Source organism: Halyomorpha halys, unplaced genomic scaffold (genome assembly GCF_000696795.3).
Source record: "Halyomorpha halys isolate HHAL.00 unplaced genomic scaffold, Hhal_1.1 Scaffold108.1, whole genome shotgun sequence".
Taxonomy (NCBI): Eukaryota; Metazoa; Arthropoda; class Insecta; order Hemiptera; family Pentatomidae; genus Halyomorpha; species Halyomorpha halys.
Genome location: NW_027112950.1, coordinates 1,392,714 through 1,420,000, shown reverse-complemented (window position 1 = coordinate 1,420,000; position 27,287 = coordinate 1,392,714). Strand labels below are relative to the sequence as shown.

Here is a 27,287-nt window from a genome sequence, read left to right as displayed (position 1 = left end):
GAAAAAGGGCAAACTAAATTCGTTAATGAAATAGAGTACATCATACGTCATGTCCCCATATCCCACTGTTGTCATGGTTACAACGGCCCACCAGAACGCGTCAGGGATAGACTTGAAGAAGGAATTTTCGGATCCGGCCTCCGCGAAGTAGACCGCACTCGAGAAGAGCACCACACCTGAAAGTAAGGAGAGAGGTGAAGAGAAAAAAACGGTTCGGGGAAGAAGTGGTTAGGGCCGGGTACCTCATGTCACCGTATCCAACAGTGGTCATCGTGACGACAGCCCACCAGAAGGCATCAGGGATCGACTTGAAGAAGGAGAGTTCAGAGCCTGCCTCAGCGAAGTACACAGCACTCGAGAACAGGATCACACCTGAAACATGACACTCAGCACCTCCCATACTGGCTTTCACACTCACAGTAGCTTTCATTCACTTCTAAATAAAATTTATAAATATAGTACAACACATATTTCAAACTAACAAGCCTATTATTTCTTATTCTTGTTTAACATAAAAATTATATAAATTGCTTCCATGCCATCTTGTTCAAATTATACTATAAATTTCTAGTTCAATTTTCTCCTGGCAAATTACATTTTACAAGTAAATTGTTATGTAGGTGTATTGTTTTTATTACATTTTAAATTTTACTATTTTCCAAAAAACTTAATTTGTGTGCATGCATATCTTTGCACCAAAGATCATTATATTTCAAATAACATTCAATTTTTTTGTGGGGATAGAGAGAGAGAGTGAAAATTTGGTTTGGAGATAAAATTTAAAATAAAAGAACCCATTTATGTTTTTTTTTTTACAATATCTTATGTTTATAAACATTTATTATAATTTCAGGCCACTGGTTCCCTAAAAATAAACAAAAATTCCTATCCATAAGAATTATTATTTCATCGCCTATTAACTTAAGTTTTAAAAAGTATGAGAAAACAAGATTTCTCATAGCTTTCTTGAACTAGAATTTATACTTTTACTATTGCTTCTGGATGATATTACTATAGTTGCAATTCTTGGTAGTGTCAAAATAACTATTAACGTAAATGTTAAGAACAGAACCATCAATCCCTTCTAACAGTATCTGAGGAGACTTATTTTTTTACACAAAGCTTTTCAGCTAATGAACTGGGTAATACAAAGAAATCAGCTAGAATAGGTTACAAAATTAAATTACTATATTCTTATCAGGCATATTGCTTGATTTTTATTGGATTTTAATGACAGAGAAGGAGCAGCACTGTAGTGTGCTTAGTAGAAGCAAGAGGTAATTCCATTTTGGCCACTTGACATTAATCTCATATTTTTGGAGGACCTATGAAATGAATCTAGGTCCATCCCACTTCAGCTATATCAGAAGAGATAACCCATTCTTGTCATAGTTGGAATATATTGTAATATTGAGTGTGTAGATATTTAAAAGATCAATGGGAGTCTCCTAACAGACTTTACTGTGGTGTAACCTAAATACCACCATGGTCACTGTGTTCTGACACAGTCCAGTTCATTGCAGGTAGAAAAATGATTCCAATAAAAAACTAAATAAATTTCATGATTATTGAAAGGAGTTCGTTGAGAGGATGAATTCAGGAATTATTTAATGTGAGCTAATTTAGAGGAAGGAGTATAATGGAAGGTGCAAGCTGGCAGAAAATGTAATGGCAAAATGGTAGATATTATGTGCCTACCGGGGCGTGGAAGAGAAGTAGGCGAGGAGGGCAAGCCAATCACTGGCTGCCTTCTGTTTCTGTGTAGATTACAATGGCAAACATTCCTATAAACCTCAATGTAAACCTTCCTTTTGCGGCCATAATATTTATGGCTTCACTTTGCTTTAAAAGAGAGTGGGATTAAGCTGCCCACTTGTGAGGGAAGATTAATCTTTTAAAAAAAGACTACTTCCCAAGTAATCATTGGTGTAAAGTTGTGTTGAGGAAGTGAGAATAGTATATAATTCAATTTGTGAAGTTTTGAACAAGATAAAATAGATCCTTTTGTTTTTGAAGAACTTGATAGGTAACTAAGCAATAATATTACTTTTGAAATAGTTACTTGCAATTAATGTGATCTGCCAGGAAGCTAAGAACATTTTCTGAATCTAAAATAGAATTGTTAAAATTTAAAATTTTGTTCAAAGGTTGTAAATAATTAAAGTACACTTTTCAAGTAATTAAGACACTTAACACTTCATTTTCACTTTTTTATTTTTCGAACATTTTGAGCATGTGAGAGTTTTTGGTAGAGTAAACTAGTATTACTTATTTCTCTTTTGGTCCAATGTACAGACAACACACAAAACCAAATGAGAAACATTTATGTAACATAAATATATGATATTAAGCTATTAAAAAAAAAACAGTGAAATTATTTCTTTCTTTTTTTTTTTTTTAGGAAAGGTACTGAAGTAATGTCAATTTCAAAAATTACAGTCATTACAGCATAACGATAAAATAATAAATTATGCATAGAAAAACATGTTGATTTGAGAAAAAAATAGAAAGATACGTAGGAAATGAGCGAAAATAGCTTGAAATATTTGAGAAAATAAAATAGTAAAAATGAAGTATAAGGGGTCTTCATTTTCCTTGAAAGTCTGTACTTTATATATTCGAATGCTTAGAAAATCTTAAATTGAAGAAACTTATTTTATTGCATGTAATTATTTTTTGAAGGTTTGACTTTATATATAATTATAAACTGAATGACTTTACCAAAAGGGAATATTATTTCTAAGGTAATATCAAGATCTAAAGATTGTTAATATTTGTTAAATTTAACCAATGTGAATATTTTGTTTTAAAAATTGTATCCTTTCAATCATTACTTAACCCTTTCGTAGTCAAACAGATGTGGTATCCTATATTAGTTACATTCTTAAACTACTACAATAATCTTTTGACGAATTGAGTACAAAGTATGAATTCTAGATACTACTAATATGAAATTGCTAACTGACTTTCTTTTAAATAATACAAAAATCTTTTATAATTTAAACAAACAAGTTATATGGTAATATAAAAATTGAAATCTTATGGTTTAGAATAGTTAAAGGCTTTATTTATTGAATATTCAGGAAATTTTATGTATTAAAAAAAACTCAGTTTGCAATTCAGAATGAAATACAATGATGCATTTGTAACCAGTATAACCAAAAAACCATGGCAATTTTAGATTTCTTTTCTGGAGACCATAAACTTATTTTAACAATGATTTTTGGATAATAGAGTATAAAAAAAATTAAACAATTATGGGTGATTCTCCAATAATAGACAATTTTTATGAACCAATTTTCCTATGAAAGCCTCATCCCTAAAAACAAAAATTAAATAATTTGTAATGTTCTTAGGTCAATTCTTTTGCATTCTTTTCTTCTAATTTTTGCAGCTGTTTTCATGGTCGAAAAGATGCCAAATGAACTACATTTAATTCTTAGTTACTGTTCCATTTTTATTTTTAAAATCTCGTTTCACAAGGATTGATAAGAAATTAGTCATAATTAAATTTAAAAAAAAATCACAGAAGAACATTAAATATATTCATACATTTTCCCTTTCTGGTCGAATTTCATGAAAGTGGTGATCAATGTCATATTTAGAACTTAAGGGCTACCTCAATATTTCAGAACTAAAAAAGTCATTAAAATTTTTCTATTTCTGTCTTAAATTAGAGGTTTTCTTCATCCACGAACATGATTTTTCTGGAACATATTTTTTAACATACTGTAGCCTGTTTTGGCATGGTAAAAATTAATTAAAGTATATATTTTTTTAATCAAGGTTACTTTAAAGTTTTAAAGTATTACATAAAATATTCGGACTGAAAATGATGAGTCAGAGAATTTAAAAGGCTACACAACACCAAATTGAGAGAACTGCACCTGGTAAATATAATTCAGGTAATAGAATTATAATGAATAAGATGGGGATGTGAGGTTGAACAGCTTAGTAACAAACAGATCACTAAAAAAAAACTGAATCCATGGGTAAATGTCCGAATGGTAGACCAATGCAGAACTGGTAGTATTGCATCGAGATTGATCTGATAGATTTGGGTTTGGACAGATGTGTGTAAAGAGTGATTAGTGGTATCAGCATTGAGCCTTTGGGTTGATTAAGCCTTCATTATTATTATTAACTTTACAACTCAGACCTGAATCGAGTCAGAACTTTTTTCCCGATAGATGTATAAGAAAATATAGTAAAGACATATTTAAATGTAAAAATGTTGCTCTGGGACAGCAATGGCAATGATAATTAAAGTGCTTATGGGAAGTACAACTACAGTAAAAAATTGAAACATAATTAATTGATTGGGAGCAGTGTGGCTCAGTGGCTCTGTGCTCCAAGGACCCAGGTTCGAATCTGGCTGTGACAGATAAATATTTATTTTGTTTCAGCAGCCGTGAGTCAACCCTATGGGTTCAGGAGTCCACCTAACCTCATAAAGTGGGTACCCTTAATTAGGGAAAAATTGGCAGTTGAGTATGATTCTGATCAAATCACCTCCTTACACAATTGTTGGTCTTGTATCAGTACTCCCTTACAAAGTACTGCACACCTGACCCTTCATGGGGTGTAGCAGTACTGATTTATTTATTTTAATTAATTCATTATGTTTCAGGAAGAAATGTTTGTTAAGATCATATTATAATCTACATAATTGGTATCTTGCTTGAGTTATATTTTATTCAAGTAAGGACTTGAGAATTGCCCATTGTTAGAGAATCACCCCTAAAATCATTTATAAAAGATTTCACACTGTTAACTATTTTCCCTAAAGAAAAGTTTTTAGTTAATATATAAGATTAATTGTAGAATATGATAGCAATTAAAAAAAAAAATACATGCTAATTAGTTGCACTTCAATTAAACCATCTTATTTTATTAATTGAATGCTTTTGAAAATAAAATTTAATTAATACACATGGACATTAAATAAAGAAATGAGTGGATGAAGGTGTTATGTGACATTTCAGTAAAATGGAGATTTTTTTTGTGAATAGTATTTTTATAATCCTGTCTACCTTTTCCCGCTCATGTCTTCCCATGTTCCATGAGATTTTGACTTAATATTTTTTTTGTGATGTGTTTTCTATGGAATGTTTTCTTATATATTAACTTGAAAAATTATGAAGTCACCAAAAATTAGTAACAGCCATAGAAAATGACAGTTTCTATGAGTTTTACATGGAACTTCGATTATCAATTACAGTAAGTAGTAAATTCAAATGGTTAAAGAATTGTACGTGTAGTCATAGAAATCAACAACTTAAATGAATGATCACCATTTAGAATTAAATTAGTGAAAATTTAAGGTTACTAGTTAATGGTAACATCACAATTTGAACAACTCTTATTTACTTTAAGAATTAACATAGTACACGATACATTGAGCAGAAGTTATTTACATACATTGTATACAAAAAATTTTGATTTTATACATTTAAACATTATCTACTCTAAAAACATTTTTGATCGTTTGCTGTAAATAACCATTTCTCCAATCATCAGTTAAAAGGTAGCTTGATCCTGTATTTGTTCACAATTTTTTATTTATATACTTGGATGAGTCTATTTACATTGATACCTTCAATCAATGCCATGTCTTGCTTGAGTTATATCAGTCAATGACATTGATTAAATGGATAAGTAACAGCAATGCCACGAATATCTTTAGTTATAAAATTAGTTAATTATTTTAACTGTTAAGTAAGCTGATATATTTAAAAAAAAAAAAATTATTTCTCTATGGGAAGGATAATAGGTAAGAGGTATCTAATAAATACAATATTAAATTGTAAATTGGTCTTAAATTTGGGTGAAAAATTGAACAAAAGCCAACACCTTTTTACAGAGATATATTAAAGAAACTGATGAACTACTAGACTTATAAAAGTGAAGAAACCCTAGTTTCACCCCTTCTTAACTCTTGATTCATTAGGATTATTATTTTTCTTAGGAAGTTGTTTAAACAAAGATATTTTAGATGGGAGTTTTAATTTTAATTCTTTCTTAACTTTGATTTTTAGGATACTTGCTTCAGCAATATTAAAAGTTGTTTCAAGTTTTTATTTCGTCTTAGTGGGGTTAAATTTTCAGGATTACACTAGACACTCCTGATATTAATTTATAATTTTAATGTTTATAGGCTTAGCTGTCGCTATGGGAAAGATGTTGTGTATCTCTTCCCCTCATAATTTAAAACCTGAAAAATTAGGAACTTGAATACTTAAGAACCTATTACAAAATATGAAATTTGTATTAAAATAGTTTACTGACAGCATTATTATGAAAACTTTAGCTCATTTAATATTATTAAATTATGCTATCAATTATGTGCAATTTTGGGGGAAAAAAGTTGTACTCTATGTAAAATAATTAAAGGAAGATGGTCTGATTCGGAATCAAAAAATGGCTCCTCAAAGAGAGGAGAATCAATTGTTTTATAAGACAGATATTTTTTCCTGTTTCTTTTTAGTAACATTTTTTGACTGCTATCTGGATCTTCTTTTAATTAATTTTGTTATTATTTATTAATATTGATGTTATTAAAAACTTGATAATAATTATCTTCAACCATAATAATTAACTCTTGATTTTATAATACAATAGTAAATTTAGTTATCGATTGACACCTTATTGCAAACATTATCTTATTTTATTGAAAAAATAAAACATAAAATATTGAGTCAAAGGTAGCCTGTAGTATTATTTTGCCCCTGCGATTTAGTTACTAGGGTATTATTATTTGGCTACCTGTAGTATTATTACTTACAACGATTAGCTACTAGGAATCGACTGGACCCCTAGGAATGTTTCGATCCAGGTTGAGGTAGGATGCTAGTATTAAACTGCTATAAAAGATCAAGCATTTCACAATCCATTTGTAGAAACAGAAGTCCTCTTCCAAAAAAATATTTGAGTGTATCATAAAATATTTCTATTTTAGCATTGTTGAAATGTATAGTTGACGTTTACAATCATTCTCGAGATCATTATTTCTCCTTTATCCACTTCATTGTTTTGTCCTCCATAGTTTTTTAAGTTTGAGATCATAATTCCCAAAAATAAGTTTTTTTCAAGTTAAATAAATTTCCTACTGATGAGTGGATTTAGAATTTTTAGTATAATTAAATTTTTGTTAACTTATAAAAATTGCTTGACATGTAAACGTCCGAGGGTTAGACCAAAACTAGGTGGTCGGATTGGGCTAAAATGAATTCGTTGATTTGGAATTGGAGGGGCATTACTGGACATATATCTATATGCACAGAAGAACATTGGTATCGGTATTCAACCTTTGGGTTCGCTAAGCCATTATTATTCTAAATACTGGCTATGAAATTTAATTATTTATTCTATTAAATAAGTTGTAAGTCAACTCTGTGGGTTCGAGAGTCCTCCGTAGTTAAACCCTTAAAAAATTGAGGGAAAATTGGGTGGTTTAGTATGATCTTTGTCAAATTACCACCTTGTACAACCGTTATTATTTAAGCAATACCTCGATACTAAGTATTCCTCTCATTTATTATTTTTTTCTGTACCATAAAAATAATAGCAATATGTTTAAACAGTTTTATTTAGTATTTTAAAACCGATACAGATTTAACATTACTATTTAATTTATTCTGTAGTTCTACAGTTATTATTTTTAGGAATTTATTTATCATTTTCAGTGATTGCACAATTAAATTATTATTCAGCGATCAGAAAGTTGCATCAACAAAATTTTCGTGAGCACGGTGATGTTAAATTTGATAACTAGCAGTGAACTAGACAGTTTGGTTTGATTAGAACGGTACAGAAAAATATCACCTTATGGGAAAGAGATTTTTAGGAACAACGGTATAGTAAAAATTGTGGAATGGCTCATCCCTACTAGGTATCGATGTATTCAGGACCTGCTTGTATGATCATCTTCATTATTACAAAGTATTTTACGCAATATTTGTGTTTTCGAAATTTTCAGGAATTTTTCATATCTCGGAGTACAATAGTATGTTCCAATACCTTCGATTTCTTACAATTAACATAGGTTTTGGAATATATGAAGCAATTTAAAATTTTGTGAAATAAACGCTATCAGAGAAATTGACGACGAACAATCTCTTTTGTTTTATTTTCATTTACTTTTTATCAAAAGAATAATTGCATTAATAATTTTTATTTTATTACTTGACACCTTCAACAATATTTTTTTTGTTAACATTCATTGCGTGCAAGTAATGAACAATTATATTTTGATGAACCAGAGTTTTTATTTTTATTTTGATTAATCTTATAATAATGGCATTAAACATTTTTCTAACTTATTTTTATTTACCAAACAAAATATAAGATAGAATATTTAGGTTGAAGACAAATTATGTGACCTATAGATAGCTAACTAATTATATAATGTTATATTTAAATATTGTGACGATATAAACGAGGCGTCTTAGGATAAATAAGGAACAAAAAACATAATTTTCATTTGGATCCACTGTTGATACAGAATTTGTTCCTTAAATTTATTTTGTAAAAATTTTATCCGCATTTCCAACTATATTGAAATATTCTAATTTTCCTAATTATAATATGAAAGATTTTTTCAAACTTATTTAAGTGAAATAAAAGTTCCAATTTATTAATGAGCTGGTTGGGAAGTTAATGGAGACAAAATAAAATAAAACGTAGTAATTGCCAAATGAAATTGTCATTTTAGTCATTAAATTATTTTCTGAAGAAATGTTTAACTATAACAATCACAAAATATAAACTGTTCAAACTTTTCTCTTTATTGTTGCGAAAGATTACACATGACAATAATAATTATTTAAATCAAACATTATATCAATAAAATCTCTAATAACTTCATAAGAATAATATGTATTGTTTTTAAATTATAATTACTCTTTAAGTAAAATGTTTTAATATATTTTTTTAGTTTGTTGTAGGTCTCAAATATTCAAGTTTCTAATTTTTCGGGCTTTAAATTATGTAGGGAAGAGATACACCCCCCTCCAATTTTGCCAATAACCATTAATCTTATATATCTTTAGGAGGTAGAATAAATAGTTTATTGTTTATCAGATAGTCTAGTAGTAAATCAAATTTTTAATTTAAATAATTCATATTAAAGGATATAGGCGACAACAATAGGCCAGTTAACTATATTATATTCAGGAATAATATTCTGCTATTATTTTAGAAAGTTTTGAGAGAAATCATATAATGAAATTGAAAAACTAAGATTATTTTTGGCAATGGCCAGGCTGACCGTAACTTTGTATTTTGGAGATACAAAATCTGTTAATAAAAATATAAATGGTTTTAATTTATTATAAATGATTAATATAACCATTCTCAAACAAGAAATCATAATATAAAATTTATTATTATTCTTACAATCTCAACTTATCCTACCACTGGTGTGGAATAATATCTTTGTTTTTAGAAATTTGGTCAATTGTATGAACCTATTTATTGAAAGTAAATTTATCTAAAAATTTAGTAGGTGGTAAACTACATTCTTGTGGGGATATTTTAAAATGGATTCTTGCTTAAGTTTGAAAAGTATGGTAGTAATACATTTTATTAAAAGTAGAAACTTTTGGCGTATATTAGTGTTAGGCTTGTTCAGTTAATTGTGTAATATTTTTTCTAAAAAATGTAGATTTAATATAATATTTTAATAAATGGAGATGATGGAGAAATGGTATTGTCTCTGTGCCAGAAGTCGGCCTATGATTGATAAAAAGTGAATGAGGGTGCGAGCATCCGCTGGTAGCCATGGCAACTGCTCGCCATTGATTGGCCCCGCGCCGCTGACGTCACGCCCCCTCCCCACTGGCCTTACCTCCAGTCTGCCACCGCTTCTCAGGAAAAGAGCCTTTCTTCCTTCAAATGGTTTTCACACCATTTAAGAAAAATTTTCGACGTCAACTTTAAATCAATTATATGAAAAATAAAGCAGCTCAAAAATAATTCCTTTTAGAATTCGAAGTTTTGCAGCATCGCTCTAAATAAATAATCTATTCATCAAGTCAAGCCATATGCTGCAGTTTTGACTGACAGATATAAAAATGTCTTCAAATTTTATTATTCGGTAACAAAAACATAATTATAAAAAACATCGTGAACGACGTGATATTGACTGTTGCTTCTGTTACATAATGCAGGAACGTTTATCGATTTCGAATCGAAAACTCCCTCACTAGGCGGGAAAAGTATATGTATTTTATAGTTTTATTACAAACAGCTTCCGGAATTTCTTCTGGATTACTTGAGTTAAGGAATTTTTAAGAAAAACAGGGGAGAGAAACGAAATCTTTGAACAAACACCTACTACGACGAGATTGTGGAAAAACTTAAAAAAAACTTAAAAAAAAATTCCAGAAACATAAATTGGACAATATTCCATATCTGTTAAAAGATCGTTTCGTATTGATATGATAAAAAACTACATATTTCTGTTTTCTTTTCGTGACAGCTGGAGAGTTGGGACCCATTAATAGTTATTTGTCTATTTTTAAGTATATCTATTCAATATAGTGTATTAATTAATGTACTAATTTATTTTAGAATATAAATTAGTTAAGAATGGCAAAAGATAAGATTAAGAAATATTGCTGTTAGTCTCTCATTCCCACCCACCTGTCGCGCTTAAATTAGAGTTAAATATCCGGGTGATGTATTAATCAACTATATATATATATATATATATTTTTTTTTTTTATACCCTCCTGTAATGATGTTAGTGGGTATTTGGTACATACATATAGGAGGGTATATTCTATGTATAGCTGGGTGTTAAGGATACCTTGGATTGCCTTTTGGCATTATAATAAGGCATTATTAATCAACTATATAAAAAAATTAATATAAATATATAGCGTTCATCTATATACAAACAAAATTACGTGTTATTTACTCTAATTATTACTCAACTCCAAAAACTTTAAAATTATGATTTACGAAACTATTACCCTTCCTTCTGTTATGTACGGATATGAAACGTGGTCTCACCGGTCGGACCGAAGAAGGATGAATCCAGTGGCTCCTTAATAATAGTACCTTTAATTAGATACTTTTTTTTTTTTTTTTTTTTTTTTTTTTTTTTTTTGAAAAGTCATACTTTCAAAGGTTCATTTAACATTTTGACAACTACGAATTGGAATACGATCAAAGAAAATTGCTATGTAGGCTTCAACTTTCTCAGACTCTCCTAGTTATCCAGTAAAAATAGTTTTAAATTTAGTTGTTTCTAGAAGTAATTGAAAACCTATTTCTGTCTACGGATTCTTATGTAAAATACATGGTAAAAAAAGTTACCACTTCCTGGATATCCTTAGCTCTGATATCGAAGATTTTTCAAAAAGGATACCATATATTTTTAAGTTTGTTGCCAATAACTCTTAAAGTATTACTAGCAGCTGAAATGTCATGATAAACTAGCTTCAATTTGAACCCTAGTAAAGGTATCTATTTTCCATACTTCCTGAGATACAGTTGTTCCAAATCGAATATTGTTAAAAAAAAACAAACGAAAAAATCATTTTGTGAACTTATTTCGAAAAATGTAATTCGAATTACAATTTTGATAAAATAATCATTAAGAACTATTTTGTAGTACATTTTAGAAGCTTCAAATTTAGCCACAATAGAAGTCTTCACGTTCAAATTTTTTTTAGATTAAGTTTCTTTAACTACAATATTTTTACGAAACAACGAGAAATTAAAACGATGAATTTATTTTGGTAAATATCCTGGAAACTGTTACTCTTATGGATATGTTTGTTATAAACTACTATATAGTGTTATAAACTACTACATAGTGTTATAAACTACTATATAGTGTATTAAACTAGCTTCAGTTTGAGCTGTAATAGACTTCTCTACATCAAGTAGTTCCTAAGTTATCGAAAGTTTTTCGAGATATGACTAATTTTCAGTGTATGCAGTAAAATGCGAAAAAAGCCTGATAATATTTATATGCTATACAGGAGAAACAATAACACCTGAGATTAATTATATTTTTTCAAATAATGTGGTAATTCACTATCAACTTTTTAAAAAAAAAAAATTGTATTTGATAAGTTATTCTCGAAAAATATTAAACATAAAGGATTTCATTAGGGCTCAATTTGAAGCTCATTAAATGTGCCATAAAGTAGTTAATGATGGTTACTTTCTTAGGAATAGCAGTTTTCATGATATTTTCTGGAATATATTCACAAAAATTTTCTCATCGTTATTTGGAGCTCTAAAAACATATCAAATACATTGGTATTTGGAAAACTGTATCTCGAAAAATATTCAACGTAATAAGTTCAATTAGAAAACTTACTCTGCTTTGAAAAGAAGGACTTAAATTTTATCGTAAAATTGATAGTTTTCATAATATTGAGCAATGAATACAAAATGAGCCTTATAATGGTCCAATAACTACTTTTGAAGGACATCCACAGTTGCCGTTGTATAGCCTACAACTAATTAGAATTTAAATTATTTTTAAACAGAAAATGCGTGTTAGATGTTGAAAAATATCTTGATTTTTGGATCCTTCAAAAAATGTAATTTTGACAAGAGTGCACAGAATTAAACATATCAAAAGCGGAAATTTCAAATGGGTAAACTTAGTTCTGGATATAAGAAACTCAATAAAACAGAAAAAATGAGATATTTTCATTATAAATGGATTCATAGTTATAAACAATAATGCACTGTACTTCACCTGGAACTGTGTTCCGATAACACTAAGTTTCCTTCAAAACTGAAGATAAAAATACCTCCATACTCATCTTTTTATATACTAAAATTTGTTTAATTTCTTCCTTTAAATTTTATTGATCTATATATTCATGGTACTTGTAATTCATTAGGAGTTATTGGCTATAAACTTTAAAATATACGACGGCCATTTCGAAAAATCTGGTATATTTGGCCTGCGCACCCCGAGCAAGTGGTAAACATTTTACCATCGTCTTTTGTATTTTAAATTAGTTTAAAATTACTTCTAAGTTAATTTGCTATTTAACTGTACTACATATTAGCGGTCTCTTGGTTTGAATGGCTTCGTCTGTACGCCAGTTCTTTTATAACTGAAATGTGTCCTTCCTTTGACAACCTGGTTTCAAAGGATATTGTTTTGTTTTTGTAATAATTATTTTAAGTTTAGGGGAAATAATATAGATCATCTATGACCTCGCTGCAATGGTGTCCCGAAGACTTCTTAGTAAATCGTTATGGATTTCCTTTGAGGTATTAAGGCCCAAATTGTGTGAATCCGGTCTCTACGTCCTCAGAGAACTATCTCCTTAGTTAGCCACAGCTTTACAACATCGAAGAGGTTTGTTGGCAACATTAAAATACGCACACCCAGTAAGTCCAAGAGCCCGGGGGAAAAATTGTTATTTCACTACAATTTTCGATTACCTTAATCAAATCTACACATACCTACTAGTCATAATTGATGACTCTGCCATCCATAGATGGGAAGAGGGGAATAAGAAACAGACTGTTTCCAAACGGCAGAAAAAAATAATTTTTCATGTAAAGCTCCAATATTCCTATTTTAATAGTCATAGTTTTAAGACTACCAACAAAACTAAAGCACTTGATAGAACATAATTTTATGTGGAAAAAAATATTCAAACATGAGCCCTAATAGAGCTACAGTTTTTCAAAAAGCAATATTTCTTTATATTTTACAAAAAGCAATATTTAGAGATTTTATTTTGGCAAAAATATAGATAGAAACTACTTCTACGAACGACAGACAGATATCTATCAGCTCTCAATTGAGGAATAGTAATTCCATGTTATTCATCGAAATAAAATCGCTAAATGTTGATTTCTTGTTCGGATAAAAACTTTTGGTTTCTGAAATATTATATCTCAGGATCTATTAGACTGACAAATGCCAATTTGATCCCAAATTAGTGCTATTTCAATATAATATATTGTAGTTTATTAGGTTTATATCATTGGAGTAATTTCTATGATATTCGCCTATAATAATTCACAAAATATTGATTTTTCGTTGTTTAGAAAAAAATGTTACTATTACTCATATTTTGGACAGTTTATTCTACTCTAACTATTGTGCTATTTAACATTTTTAGTGTTTTTGGTAGTTTTAAATTAAAAGAGCTCCTACTATAAATGAACTTTTAGGTTTTTCCGGAATAAAACAAACTTCAGGGTGCGTGCTCCTTAAATTTTTTAATATTTACTTTTTTATGACATTTAATCTGTACATTGTATAATCTAGATCAAACATTGAACCTTTTTCCTAACAGAGAATAACGCCGGAATTTTTCTTTAGGTAAAGAAATGCAATAATAAATTTTTGGAAGTTATGTAACTATCGCTTTATTTTCATCCCCTTACCATAATTGGAACAGGTATCAATTTTGACTGTTAACTGTATATAAATAATTTAAAAATTGGTTCAAATAACTTATGGTTTCTTCGCTTGGGCTCTTTGACTAACCGTAGTATATTTAACTGCTAAAAGACAGAATGGACTAAAATTACGATAATTAAAAACTCCGTTTCCTCAATACCTATATCTCATTCCTATTCTGAAACTTCTGAACCTGTCCTTCTGGTACAGCGGAGTCTAACTTTCACAGATTAAGTTGGATACGGAATTTCCGTGTTGTTTGTTTGCGTATTGTTTATTGCACACTCGCTATACAATGCTAAATTAACTCGAAAATTTGAATTTTGAAAAAATACTTTTCAAAGATTCAATCTTTATATCAAATCTTAGTTTTGCTTGCTATCGAAATAAAGTATTAGGTGCTGATTGATAATAATCATAATAGTATTTATTTACTTTATAGTCTGCGCACCCGTGACGAAAAAATGTGAATTATTTTATAGCTTTGAGCAATTAAAATTTCATGTTCCCGGGCCTGGAATAAAAAATCTAGGTTTGTCGTTTTAAAGCCTATGGAACAAGCATTTTAAAAAACGAGCGAATAAACGACCAATGGTTATTCGCCAGTCGGTTATTTCTGATATTTTGAATGTTGTTATTAGGGTTTAGATTGGCATTAAAAGTCTAAACTTAAACCTCGGGAAACTACTAGAAGTTTGTTTTATTCAAAAAATGACCCAAACATTTTGTTAACTTTTCATTTCCAAGCTAATCTTGAAAATTACGCGCATCTACTGTAAGAATAAACATTTTCTGTACTTTCTTAAAAGAAAAAAAATAGCCCTTTAGTGGAACTGTATCCAAGAAACAATTTATCAAAAACAGCATATTTTTTTATAAAAACAAGATTTCGTCATTTTATCGCATTATGTTTTCAAATATTATGGAAACTGCTATTCCTGCAACGAAGATAAGTATAAACTATTTCAACTGAATGCTTCAGTTTAAGTACTTAAAGATTTTTGTATCTCTAATAGTTCTAAGTAGATAATTATTACTTGTTGGTTTGTCGAAAATATTTCTTTTTGAGATTTGTTTTATAATTTAAGAACTATTAGGCACAAAGATTTCTATTTACGACGAAATGAAGCTTGTTAATTTATCTTTTGAGGAATTAGTTGGTTATGATTTTTTTTTTTTTTTTTTAGGAAGAGCAGTTCCGTGATCTTCGCCAAAATGAAGTTACAAATTATTGATTTCATTGTTTTTGAAAGGATACACGGTTTTGGGGGGGGATTGTATCTACTAATAAATGTTTATGGTTTTATAATAATAAAGGCCTAGGAAACCCGCAGTCGTTCTAGTCGCTGTCTAATTACATCTGTCCAGTGACACATTTCAGAACCCAAATCTACTAAATCCATCTTGATGCTATCCTCCTACCTACATTTCGGTCTATCCATAGGTTGTTTATCGGTCTAAGTCCAGTGTTGAGAAAAAAGTAATTTGCAATTACTAATTATTGCTAAATGTAATGAAGATTATTACACTTACTGCTCTACTTTCAATTGCCGCCCTACTTCGAAATGGAATTAACCTAGTACTTCTTAAAACTGCTATTCCTTTATTATTTAGGATAAAAATATATTGCATATATATATAACTGGAAGTAAAATCATATTATATCTTATTTTCATGTATTCATCATATTTTGTTTTTTATGTTTTAACATATCTAAATCATATTTAAATATATTGGAGGAAGATAGTCCGTGGTAGCGGTCAGTAATGGTTTAAAAATAGTAACAAAACACTATTTATCGTTAACCAAGGTTTTCAGCACTAACGAAGACCTCCAAAGTGGGGCGAAACCTTGGTTAACAATAAATTGTGTTTTGTTATTATTTTGAAACCATTATTGACCGCTATCCGGACTATCTTCCTCTAATCTTCTTCATACGGTCAACTTCTTGCATATTTAAATTTGTTATAATAATAATTAATAGGTTTTTCATTTTATATTTAGGCAATATTTATTATTTCTTTTTACTGAAATCAAATCAAATTTTTCATTGTCTTATTTTTAGTCTATAAGAAAACTATGTTAAAATAAAACATGTTTCATTTTTTGACTACACTCAGTTTCCAATAAAACTACTTTAAATTTTTGGTGCACCTTAGTCTTTCTAATTGATATTTGATGGTAAATCCCGCTAAAAAAGAACAACTATAATAAAGATGTTTATAATAAATATAATTATTAAGTTATACCAGCGGAACGGCCCCTCCCCGTTCCAATAATCCACTAGCGTAAGCCAACCAAGTTACAACCTTCATTGGACCCCTCACCTAACCTTATAATGCCAAAAGGCAATCCAAGGTATCCTTAACACCCAGCTGTACATATAGCATACCTCCTATATGTACGTACCAAATACCCACTAAAATCTTTACAGGAGGGTATGAAAAAAAAATAATAGATTCATTTTTATTAATATATTCTTGTTTGAGAGAGGTTTAGTTTATTTAAAAACAAATTTGAACCTTTTTTTCTCAACTTTATTCTTTTCAAAACCTTCCAACGTTTCGACCCTCAGGCCATTTTCAAGGATACCTTTATTTTGTTGTCATTTTCTTTTTTAAAAAACTTAAAAATGCCGGCTAATTGCCTTTGTCCGAAGAAAGAAGAGAAGTGGCTAGTAAAAGTTTTAAATTTAAGAAAGAATTATATAGAAGAATTTATAGATGGGACAAAGGCAATAAGCCGGCATTTTTAAGTTTTTTAAAAAAGAAAATGACAACAAAATAAAGGTATCCTTAAAAATGACCTGAGGGTCGAAACGTTGGAAGGTTTTGAAAAGAATAAAGTTGAGAAAAAAAAAGGATCAAATTTGTTTTTAAATAAAAAAAATTAATAATTATTAAGTTATAAGCAAAAATAAATGAAATGATTAAAATTGGGTATTATAATGGCGTCATAGTGAGATATTATGAAACTCATCTATTACGAGGCCTGATGTATAGAATACAGTAAAGTGGAATTATAAGAACCTTTCATGGTATTAAATGAAATCTTATAAAACATCTGGAACTTTGAATGAAACGAATAGGAATCAAAGTTGCCATTAAAAAAGAAAATTAAAAAAAAAAACTAGCAATCAGAATCTATAGCAATGCCACCTCTTCAGGAGTTCTATTTGAAGCTCTTATTAAATTTCAAGGGTGTTTGAAAATACTTCTCATCATTCGTCAATGTTGATAATTTTTTTTGTTTTTAAAAAATCATTTTTTTTAACCGGTTTACTTGTGAATTTCATATAATAGTGAAAAAGTCTAGTATAAAAACTTCTACGGCAAATGAAAGAAATTTTTAGGAATAAAAGGTTACCCACAAGCTCCTATTGTGACTCCAGTGCACCCAGATTGCTCGATTTGAACGATGGTTATTCATAATATAAATAAGATTGGGTCTGTTGCAAAAATCTTACTCGTTATTATCTTGTTGTTGAAGGTGTTCTGATATTTCACTGACCTCTATCATTTGCTCCTCTTTTTTTACCCTACTTACGGAACGATAAATGTTAGTAAAAACTCTTAATTAAAATTGTATATAAGTTGAATTAGAAATATCACTAAGTACATGTCTTTTATAAAACGTATTGAAAGTTATAGCTATGGTCCAAATTATAATGTTGTTTTTAAAGCGTATGGCCACCTACGATTGACACCTTCCTCCCTCCCTCCCCTCCCATGTCGAATCCATTAAAGATTTTGTTTAATGGAAAATTAATATTTGTGTACAATTTAGAATCAACATAGTAGCGAAAAGGAGATAAAACAATATTTACTTGAGAACTTATACTAAAATAAATAATCAAAAATTATTATTAAATAGTATCAAAAATTTATACTTTTTATTTTGATAATTTTATTAATTTAACAAATATATTCCAATATGCTGCATATTGTACCTTCGCCATCTTTGGATTTTTGTGTCAACATAAAACTGCCTCTTTATGTTTCCCTATGGAAAATTCAAGTGTGTGGATGAGTTATTTTAATTGCTGGGAGATGTTGGCCTGAATTTAAATCCGAACCGCGTGTGCTGCATTCACAAGTTTGTGTTTTTGCCACACATACTGAATATTTAGAATATATAGAACTGCCAACACATAAATATTTCCGATCTTCAAACTTCAATGAATTAAAGAATTTCCGCAATCTTTAGATTTAGTAATTAACTCTAGTTCAAAATTCTATAAATTTGGTATTCTATAAATACTTTGTTTCAAATCTTAATTAACAATTAACTTAAGTTACTTATTTTTTATTTACATCATGCTAATATATTAATTTTTTTAATTTCGAAATTGTTTAGCCTCGTGGGTTCTGTCAAAAGTTATAATTTACAATACTAATATCCTTTTCACTATTTCTAACGGTTTTTGAAAATTAAATATTACAAAAATATTCGGACCGAAAGGATGTGTGATGTCATTTTTATGAATTCGCTAACACCAAGATAAACCTAGTTTTGGATATTTTAAAATGAGAAGGAAATATTGTTTTTTCCCCCTACATTATCTAGGTAAGATTTCAACCCAGGACAAAAATGCTTTGGGTCCTAATATAATTTGAGATCTTTTTTGTTACACTCCAATTATTTGTCGTCTTATGATTTGACTTTAATTTTATCATTTATATGTTTTCTTTGGATTTCTTAAGGCTCATAAATTATTGATTTGATAAAATGGACGGAGAACAGTTTAGGATGTGGACAAATACGAAAATAACTATTTTTTTTAAACTTAAAAGGGTCGCAATGTATTTAATACAAAGAAATGTCTATAAATGAATATTTAACGGATTACGATAATTCTTTTGAATTGTGGATGACATATTATGGAAGGTTAGTATCCTAATTTCAACTTAGTAGACAGTTTACGGGTGAATGAGGATTGTATTTTCTACCTATTCCTCTTAGGAAAAGAAAAGAGGAGTTGTTATACCGCCAAAGGAGTGGTAGGTTTAAAGGTTTATAAGATTAAAGTTCAGATTTTGTAAACGACGCTGACCTGTGGATAACGTATATGACTCGTATTGATGCATTGTAGGATTTTCATGATAAAATCTAGGGGAAAGTGTGAAAGACGAATTTTATAAGGATTAAAAGTAAAAAATATATATTAGTAAAATATTAATTGCGGAATCTGCATCCGATAAATATAATTCGGCTTATTCACTTGTCAGACTCGGTAAAGAACAGAACCAACATGCTAACTTCCGAGAGATAGTCCGAAGCGTAGATAAGAGATCAATTTCAGATATAGATGTATAAGTATTTACTGTCTACAGTACTTAGAAAATTATTAGTTACAAGGAAATAAAAGTGAAGTTACAGGCGAGAAATGTTATTTTTCTGGTTCAAAATTGCTTAGCTCGCGCCGTCTGTCATAAAACTTTTAAATCAGAATATACTAAATTATTATTCTTCCTGCTGTTCTTTGCGTATTCGAAACGTTGCCTCACACTACGGGAAGATGCCTTAAGGTTTTATAATGAAGTATTACGTAATAAAACAAATAAGTATTCGAACTGAAAAATTGGAGAATTTAGATGGCTACACAACACTGAATAGAGGGAACTTTACCCGGTAAATATAATGTAGGTTATAACAATGCGGCGAATTATATAAGCATGTAATGTTCTCGGACGTATTCTTAAAATGTTAATGAACATTTTAACGGTTTGCGTTCGTCAAGTTGGATTTGGGTTTGAACGAACGTTACTGGACCTATTTACAATATATAGACTGCGGTTGATGGCGTCGGCATTTTTCCTTTGGGTTTCCTATCCCTTTATGATCATTATAATATTAACTAGCTTTTTAGTAACATCAGATTCAAAAAGATCTGTATCCCCAATCCTACTGTTTTATTTATTCTTGAGTTTAATTTATATAAACTTTTGAATTTAAGGAAATTTATTTATTTTTTTAAATTCCTGCATGTATGCTAAGCTTCTCAGATAATATGCAATTCTGTAATAAATGGCCAATAGCAGCACTAGTTCATCTATTCATTTTAAACAAATTATTTATTTATTTAAAACCTGAATTTTATAGATAAACCTAGCTGGTTATATTGATTCATCTGAAATATTATAGAAGATCTTGTTTTCTATTATGTCTAGGAAGTCTTGCATGTTTTATTTCAAATATATTTATGAAATTGTGTTTTTTTTAACTAAATTTTTTTTAGGCCACATTTCATGTTGATAAAGACTACGTTTAATTTAATATTTATATGAAAAGTATTTTTCTGAATCGTCACCTAATCTGGAATCGTCCCATTAATTTCGTACTAATCTAAACCTTCGCAAGGTTATACTATATCCTCTCATCGATAGGTAATCTAGACTAAAACCAAATAAAAGTATCCTCATTTATAATATCATATTAAGGCAACTATTGATGTACGTTTATGAAGTCTGGGGAGTGACACCCTGTTCGAAATGGAAAAAAATACAATCATTACAAAACAAGGTCCTGAGAATCGCATTATATTGTAATAAATGGTCAATTATCTTGAGAACTACTACTAGACTCTATAAATGTATTCATCAAAAATGTTATAAGATATTTTATTCATTCAAAGACTATTCCAGATTATTGTTATAAAGTTTATATTTATCAATTATTAAAATTATTATCCTATTTTATTTTATTTCATATTTCTTTAATTGGGTGTTTATTATATAAATAAATTGTATGTTTTAGTAATTCTTTGAAAATTAGTTGTTTAGTTTGTAATTGTTTTTCACTTTCTTTTATTTAATAGAATTAATAATTAATAAGTAACTATTATTTATTTTTACTTATTTATTTTTTTAAAATAATTTTTCTTTATTTTTATTAACTGTTAGCTTATTACATTTCGATAGTTAGAGGCGACTTTTTGCATCATAGTCAATTATTAGAAGTGGATAAAACAATTATATCAAAAATATTATTATTTCGCACAGTTTTTAAATCATTAATAAATGAGCCAGTAAAGAAACTTTAATATACGGCAATGTAATATTTCGAAACAGACTGGTGTAGATATTATCAGAATAGAAAATTTCGCTATAACTTCTATTTTTCAATAAATTTTTGTTTCAAAGCTAAACCCTTGCTTGTAAACCCGATTTAATTAAGTCAATCTTAAACTTACAAATACGATCAGTGATAAACATCTCTAATTTCTATTTTGTTGACAAAATAATTTTTACAAGCTATTAATTTTAAGGTTTTAAAAGAAACTAAGTAAGTACGTTGACATGCATATTAATTACAAAATATTTTCTTTAATGTATTTCACAGTCGATATGAATGTAGAGAAAATCTGTTTACACAACCCTAGGAGTATAATTGAAACTTTAAAGAATGTTCCGAATGAGGATGCATATGATTCGGTTTTTAGAAAAGTAGTTCCTAGTAATATTTACTAGGTGAGCCAATAACTTGGTATCATTATAAAACCATGAACCTGGCCACAATCGATACTCAAACCCTTCTCTACCTTCTTTCACCCTTTTCTAGGTTATTCCTCTTTGTATAATCTTAACTTGGACTAGGTTAAATTAGGTTTTTGTTTTGATTTAACAACTTCTCTGCCATTACTATGTATCATTACAAACAATAAGATATATTTTATTACTGCATGTAAAAGTAATTCTTTTTCCTTATTACATAGGTCTACAAGTAAGGAATATCTTTGCTGTCTTTAAATCCTAACTAATTAAATTAAAGAGTTAACTCATATTTAATGTGTACCCACAGGGAAGATATTTCGTCCGGTATTCGGAGGTTAATGATGGGAGGGGTCCCTTTGATTTAAAAAGTACAAGAAAATGAAATAATAACATTATATACATGTCGCCATTTAATACGTGACACTTCGTAACGTGAAAAAATAATTAAAAACAAATAGAAATAAATTTATGCAATTAAAAAGAAAAAAGGAAGTTTTCCTATTAATTAAAAACTATATATAGTCAATAACGTGTTTTCATACTGTTAGTAATAAGTGATAATTAAAGATGTTATTTTAATTAATTGTACCTGATGATAAGTCCAGCCGAAACGTTGAACATGTAACGTGATTTAATAAAGAAGTTTAGGGACTTCTTGATATCTATTGTTATTAATAAAATTATCAGTTTCGGAGAAAATAGTAAAAATATATTTAAAATGTTTTGCCTAATTTGAATGAGATAGATAGGGGTCAGTGCCTCGGTCAAGAAAAAAAGATTAGTTTACGAATCTTTGTTTTTTTCCGACGTTTCGACCCATAATATAAGTAGAATGATATAAAGGAGGTGAAATCAGTGTAAGAGTAAAAGGGTGACATATAAAAAGATGTAAAGGTGGATTTATAAAAATTATCAATCGATATTTTTGAAATTATTCTTACTTATTTCAATTAAGGGTATTTATAGCTCAATTATAAATTTTTGTTTTCATGTTAATTAAAAATAACGAAATGCTGAATGAAGGTCAGTTTATTTTCATTGTCATGGTTAGTTGTCATGAAATTTTGTAAATAAAATCCAAATCATCATTTAGGGTATAATACCTATTGTTTGTTTGTTTATTTAGAAATTAAGGCGTAAAACCCACCGGTCATCAACGCCAACACCCCACTCATGTACATACAGTGTTCAATTATATAAATGAAAAAAACAAAAACATATATATGTATAAAATAGATAGATAAAAATACATAACATATAAAAAACCAAACACATAATATATAAAGTATACAAATTAATGCCTATTAATATTGAGGAAAATGTTTATAAAATAAAAAAAAAATGCATCAGCCTTGAGACAATTAAAAATGTCTTATTAATAAAAAGCGGCAAGGTGCCACTAGGATCCAGTTTTGAATTTGATTTTTTAATAATACAAAAAAAAAATTTAAAAAAAGAATATGTATTAGAGATGATCTATATGGGCGAATAAACATTAAAGATCATTTATTTAGAAGAATATCTACTGAAGATGATTTTTGTGCATGAATATGTATTGAAATCTATATGGATATATATCTATTAAAGATGATGAATATACGTATTAAAGATGATATGTATCGATAAATATGTATTAAGAATGATCTTTATGGATGAATATGTATTGGAGATGATCTATATGAATGAATATATTTTAAAGATGATTTATGAGGATGTTCATATATTTAAGGTGATTTATATGGATGAATATATGTTAAAGATGATTTATATGGATGACTATATATTGAAAATGGAATTTTATTGATGATATTCATCCATATAAAGTTTCTGTGATCACCCCATTCGTTCATTAAAATAAATCACACTGAAATAGTAGTATTCTGTATTGAATTAATATATTATTTGTTTCGTATAAATGTTATATTTTATTAGAACAAAGATGGTAGATCAAAAAAAAAAAAGTTAATTTTTTTATCTCCCGATCTTATATTATTAGTATATTTTCATTTTCAAGTAAATCCAAAAACTTAAAGCTGATATTAATTTAGGATGTTGCATTCATTGATACATTTTATTGTTTCTAGCACAACGTTAAGAAGATTATAAATAAATTATGTTTATTTAATGTAAAGTTGTCATTGATATTGATTTAGACGACTAATCAAAAGCCGCCCTTTGATCATTTTACTACGGCTCAATAATGGGGCTATGATTGACATCGGTCGCTAAAGTGCGTGTTGTGGTTAGGCTCCGTCAATAGTGACGTCAGCATCCTACCCTCCTTGTTATTGGACCTTGTTTACATATCGATATTCCTTTAAATATGGAAAATAATTTTTTTTATTTTTCTTTGCCGTTAAGATCATTACTACTAGTGACGGTCATTAAATTTAAATTATATTTTAATACTGAAATAATAGCCTAGAGTTTGTGTATTAATCTTTATTTGTTGTTTATTTATTGTCAAATGCATATTTGTAGCCTCTTCACTGATTATGATGAGTAAATAATCCCCTCTATAATCAAATGCAAATAATTTGTTGTTTTGAGAATAAAATCCCAAAGAACGAGTCTCTTCTCATACTTGAATGAATATGTATTTATGGATAAATATATCCATTTATATAATTATATTATATAAATGGATATATTTATAATTATATCTATTATAGATTTTTGTGGATAAATTTAAATTAAATATTATTTATATGGATGATTATATATTAAAGATGAATTTACATCGATGAATTTTTTATATATTCAACTGTGATAACCCCCCTTTTTTTATTCATTAAAAATATAAAGAAAGGGGTGATTTACTAAAGAGGCATGACTCTAAGGCACATTTCTTTTATTATTGATGTATATATTTTTAAATTTATTATTTTTATTTTAATGTATTTATGTCCTGTCTGTGTATTTTTTTTTTAATTCTGGTTTAATATTACCTATAATCGCAACAATATTACATATTCATGTATCTATGGTATTACTATTTTACAAATTTTATGTAGATAAAATTTGTCTTATATTCGACAGGAAAAAAATGGATTGAGAGAGAAAACATATTTCGAGAGTTATGAGAGGAAGATGCGATAAAAATGAAGAATAAAAAAAAATAGACAGAATATACAACGGGAAAAAAATAAAAACTTTGGAGGGGAAAAAAAATGTATTTTGGATTTATGAAACTGTACCTATGTATTTTATATGCAAATAAAAACAATTGTTTCACTAGTTATACTATATTCTATGTAACAAAGTAATCTACTTGCACAGCCCACCTTTTACAAGTTGTTTACAGATGATGTAAATAAATTATTACTATGGATAACATAATAGAGGCTTTAAGGATCGTTACTGATACAACCAATCGGCTTCCACATACAAACCGAATTCGACTTAATTAGTCTTCACCCAATCCTCCCACCTACACTTCAGTCTACCAATGTAAGTGTCAGACGGTTTAGTGTCAATTACTACTTTAAGGATCCGTTCGTTACTAAGTACCACAACCTTACACGCCCATCTCTTTCGTCCCAATACTACTGGTATTTGGGGGGGGGGGGAGACAAGTCCGGCAAGTGGGCCTAGTGGTCCTTATTGTAAACCCCTGACGGCTACCTAGGTTGCCGCCGCGTACTAATCAAGGTGGAGTATCAAAATTCATTCCTCGGGACCGCCGAAAAATGAACTGCCCCGGGCGTCCCAATACTGAAACCTGAATTATATTTACTAGCTGCAGTTACCTCAATTCAATGTAGTGTAGAATTTTAAATTCTCCTATTAACTCACTCCTTATAGGTCCCACTATTTTACGTAATACTTTATTTACAAAAACCTTCAAGCGTTGTTTTTTCCTGAGTGTAAGAGGCCACGTTTTGCATCCACGAATAAGAGTAGGGAGGATAATAGTTTGGTAGATTTTAACGTTTAGCAGAAGGCGCGAGCTAAACGATTTCTAAATTGAAAAATAACAAACATTAACCGACTTTTTAACCACCATTTTATTTCTTCACCAATCACGTTTTTCTCAAGTTACCATAGTACCGAAATTCTTAAACCTCTCTAACGTATTCAAATGTATTTCGTCCTTCATCTATATCAGTGAAATTTCCCCCGTTCCTACTGCAAACCATATATTATGTTTTATTCGTATTTATTTCGATACCTAGTTCCTTACTAGATTTTATTAAGGTATTATATCTAGTTTTATAGTTTCCTTGTCCTCAACGTTATTAATTTACATATGAATTTAAAATGACACTAAAAAAAAGATTTCGACAGCTTTGGTCAACTGTGATGTAGAAGATAATTTTTGCTGCAGAAACATTTTAGTTTTCGGGTTCATGTCATGGACCATAATCGTTACTAATTTTGATTAATATTTTTTCCAGCGACTGTCATCTGCTTTTAAAATATACTTTTGTTGCGAATAAAGGTCGATAATGGTCTCTTCTCGTCGTTGGTAGTCAAAGTTTCCAAGAAATATTAGAAAGCAATTTGAAAATAGGAGATATATCTTTATAAGGTTAATTCCTCCAGTTATCAAATATCAGTTTCTAACGATAAATATTGCTTCGCATTAATTCTCAAAACGTAATCGACGTGAAATTCTAGTTTCATTAATGTCACATTGATCTCACCTATTATGTTAATGTCATCCTAAAGGTAAAACGAAGGGTTCTATTACTTCACAAACGCCCAATAAAGATTATGCGTCTCAGAAAAAGACTATATGGTTGAGTGTACAAAATACTTCGAATTATTATATCTGTCCTTCGGAAGCTTTAGTGTGCGTCGATGGGAATATATCTTTGGGTTTGAAGTTATGTTTGGAAGTAGTTTAGAGAAGTGGCAATCTCCAATTTCTTTTGTTTTTAATTTTTTTTGTCATACCAAAGTGAAGATTTTCAAGTAAATAGTTTTATTTGTCACATATAAGGGAATGAAAAATGCCATGATCCAAAATTTCTAATTTACTAAATATGGGATTATTCTCTATCTAGTATGTATCTCTATGATGCCTGTACCAAAATTACGCTTTAGTATTGACAAATTATACAAATAAGATAAGACGGTACAGTTTTATTTTTTTAATTCCATGATTTGATTGAATATTGGAAAATTAAAGAAATGATGTTCTTAAAATTTAGTTTGTTTTTGAAGTAATGTTTGCATTGTACTGTACACTGAGGTTACATTGTGACAGTCCTGCTAGCTTTGAAGCAATCTGTAGTACATACCGAATGGTAAAAGCAGAAACAGTCTACGGTACAGTCTTTGGGAAAAGTCCAATTAAAAATTAATGTTTGAAGTACCACCAATGGGTGGTTCCTTCCCAAGATTTTCAAGTGTATATGAAACATACTACATATTTACCTATTGTATTATTT

At 29.0% G+C, this 27,287-nt stretch overlaps 1 protein-coding gene across 8 annotated transcripts in view; it reads right to left on the bottom strand.

Moving 5' to 3' along the window:
* The window catches only part of shaker (Potassium voltage-gated channel protein Shaker), a 939,448-nt gene that overhangs the window by 48,060 nt on the left and 864,101 nt on the right, over positions 1–27,287 (bottom strand). For 4 of the 8 annotated variants that reach the window (XR_010844285.1, XM_014415912.2, XM_067050609.1 and 1 more), the window contains one exon: positions 47–176. Coding sequence is in view for 4 of the 8 variants with exons in the window: in XM_014415912.2 (XP_014271398.1) it covers positions 47–176 (130 nt within the window). In the remaining 4 variants the exon portion in view is untranslated. Of the gene's footprint in view, positions 1–39; positions 177–242; positions 373–27,287 lie in introns of all 8 variants that reach the window. The other 4 variants (XR_010844284.1, XR_010844283.1, XR_010844282.1 and 1 more) reach the window with 4 other exon arrangements.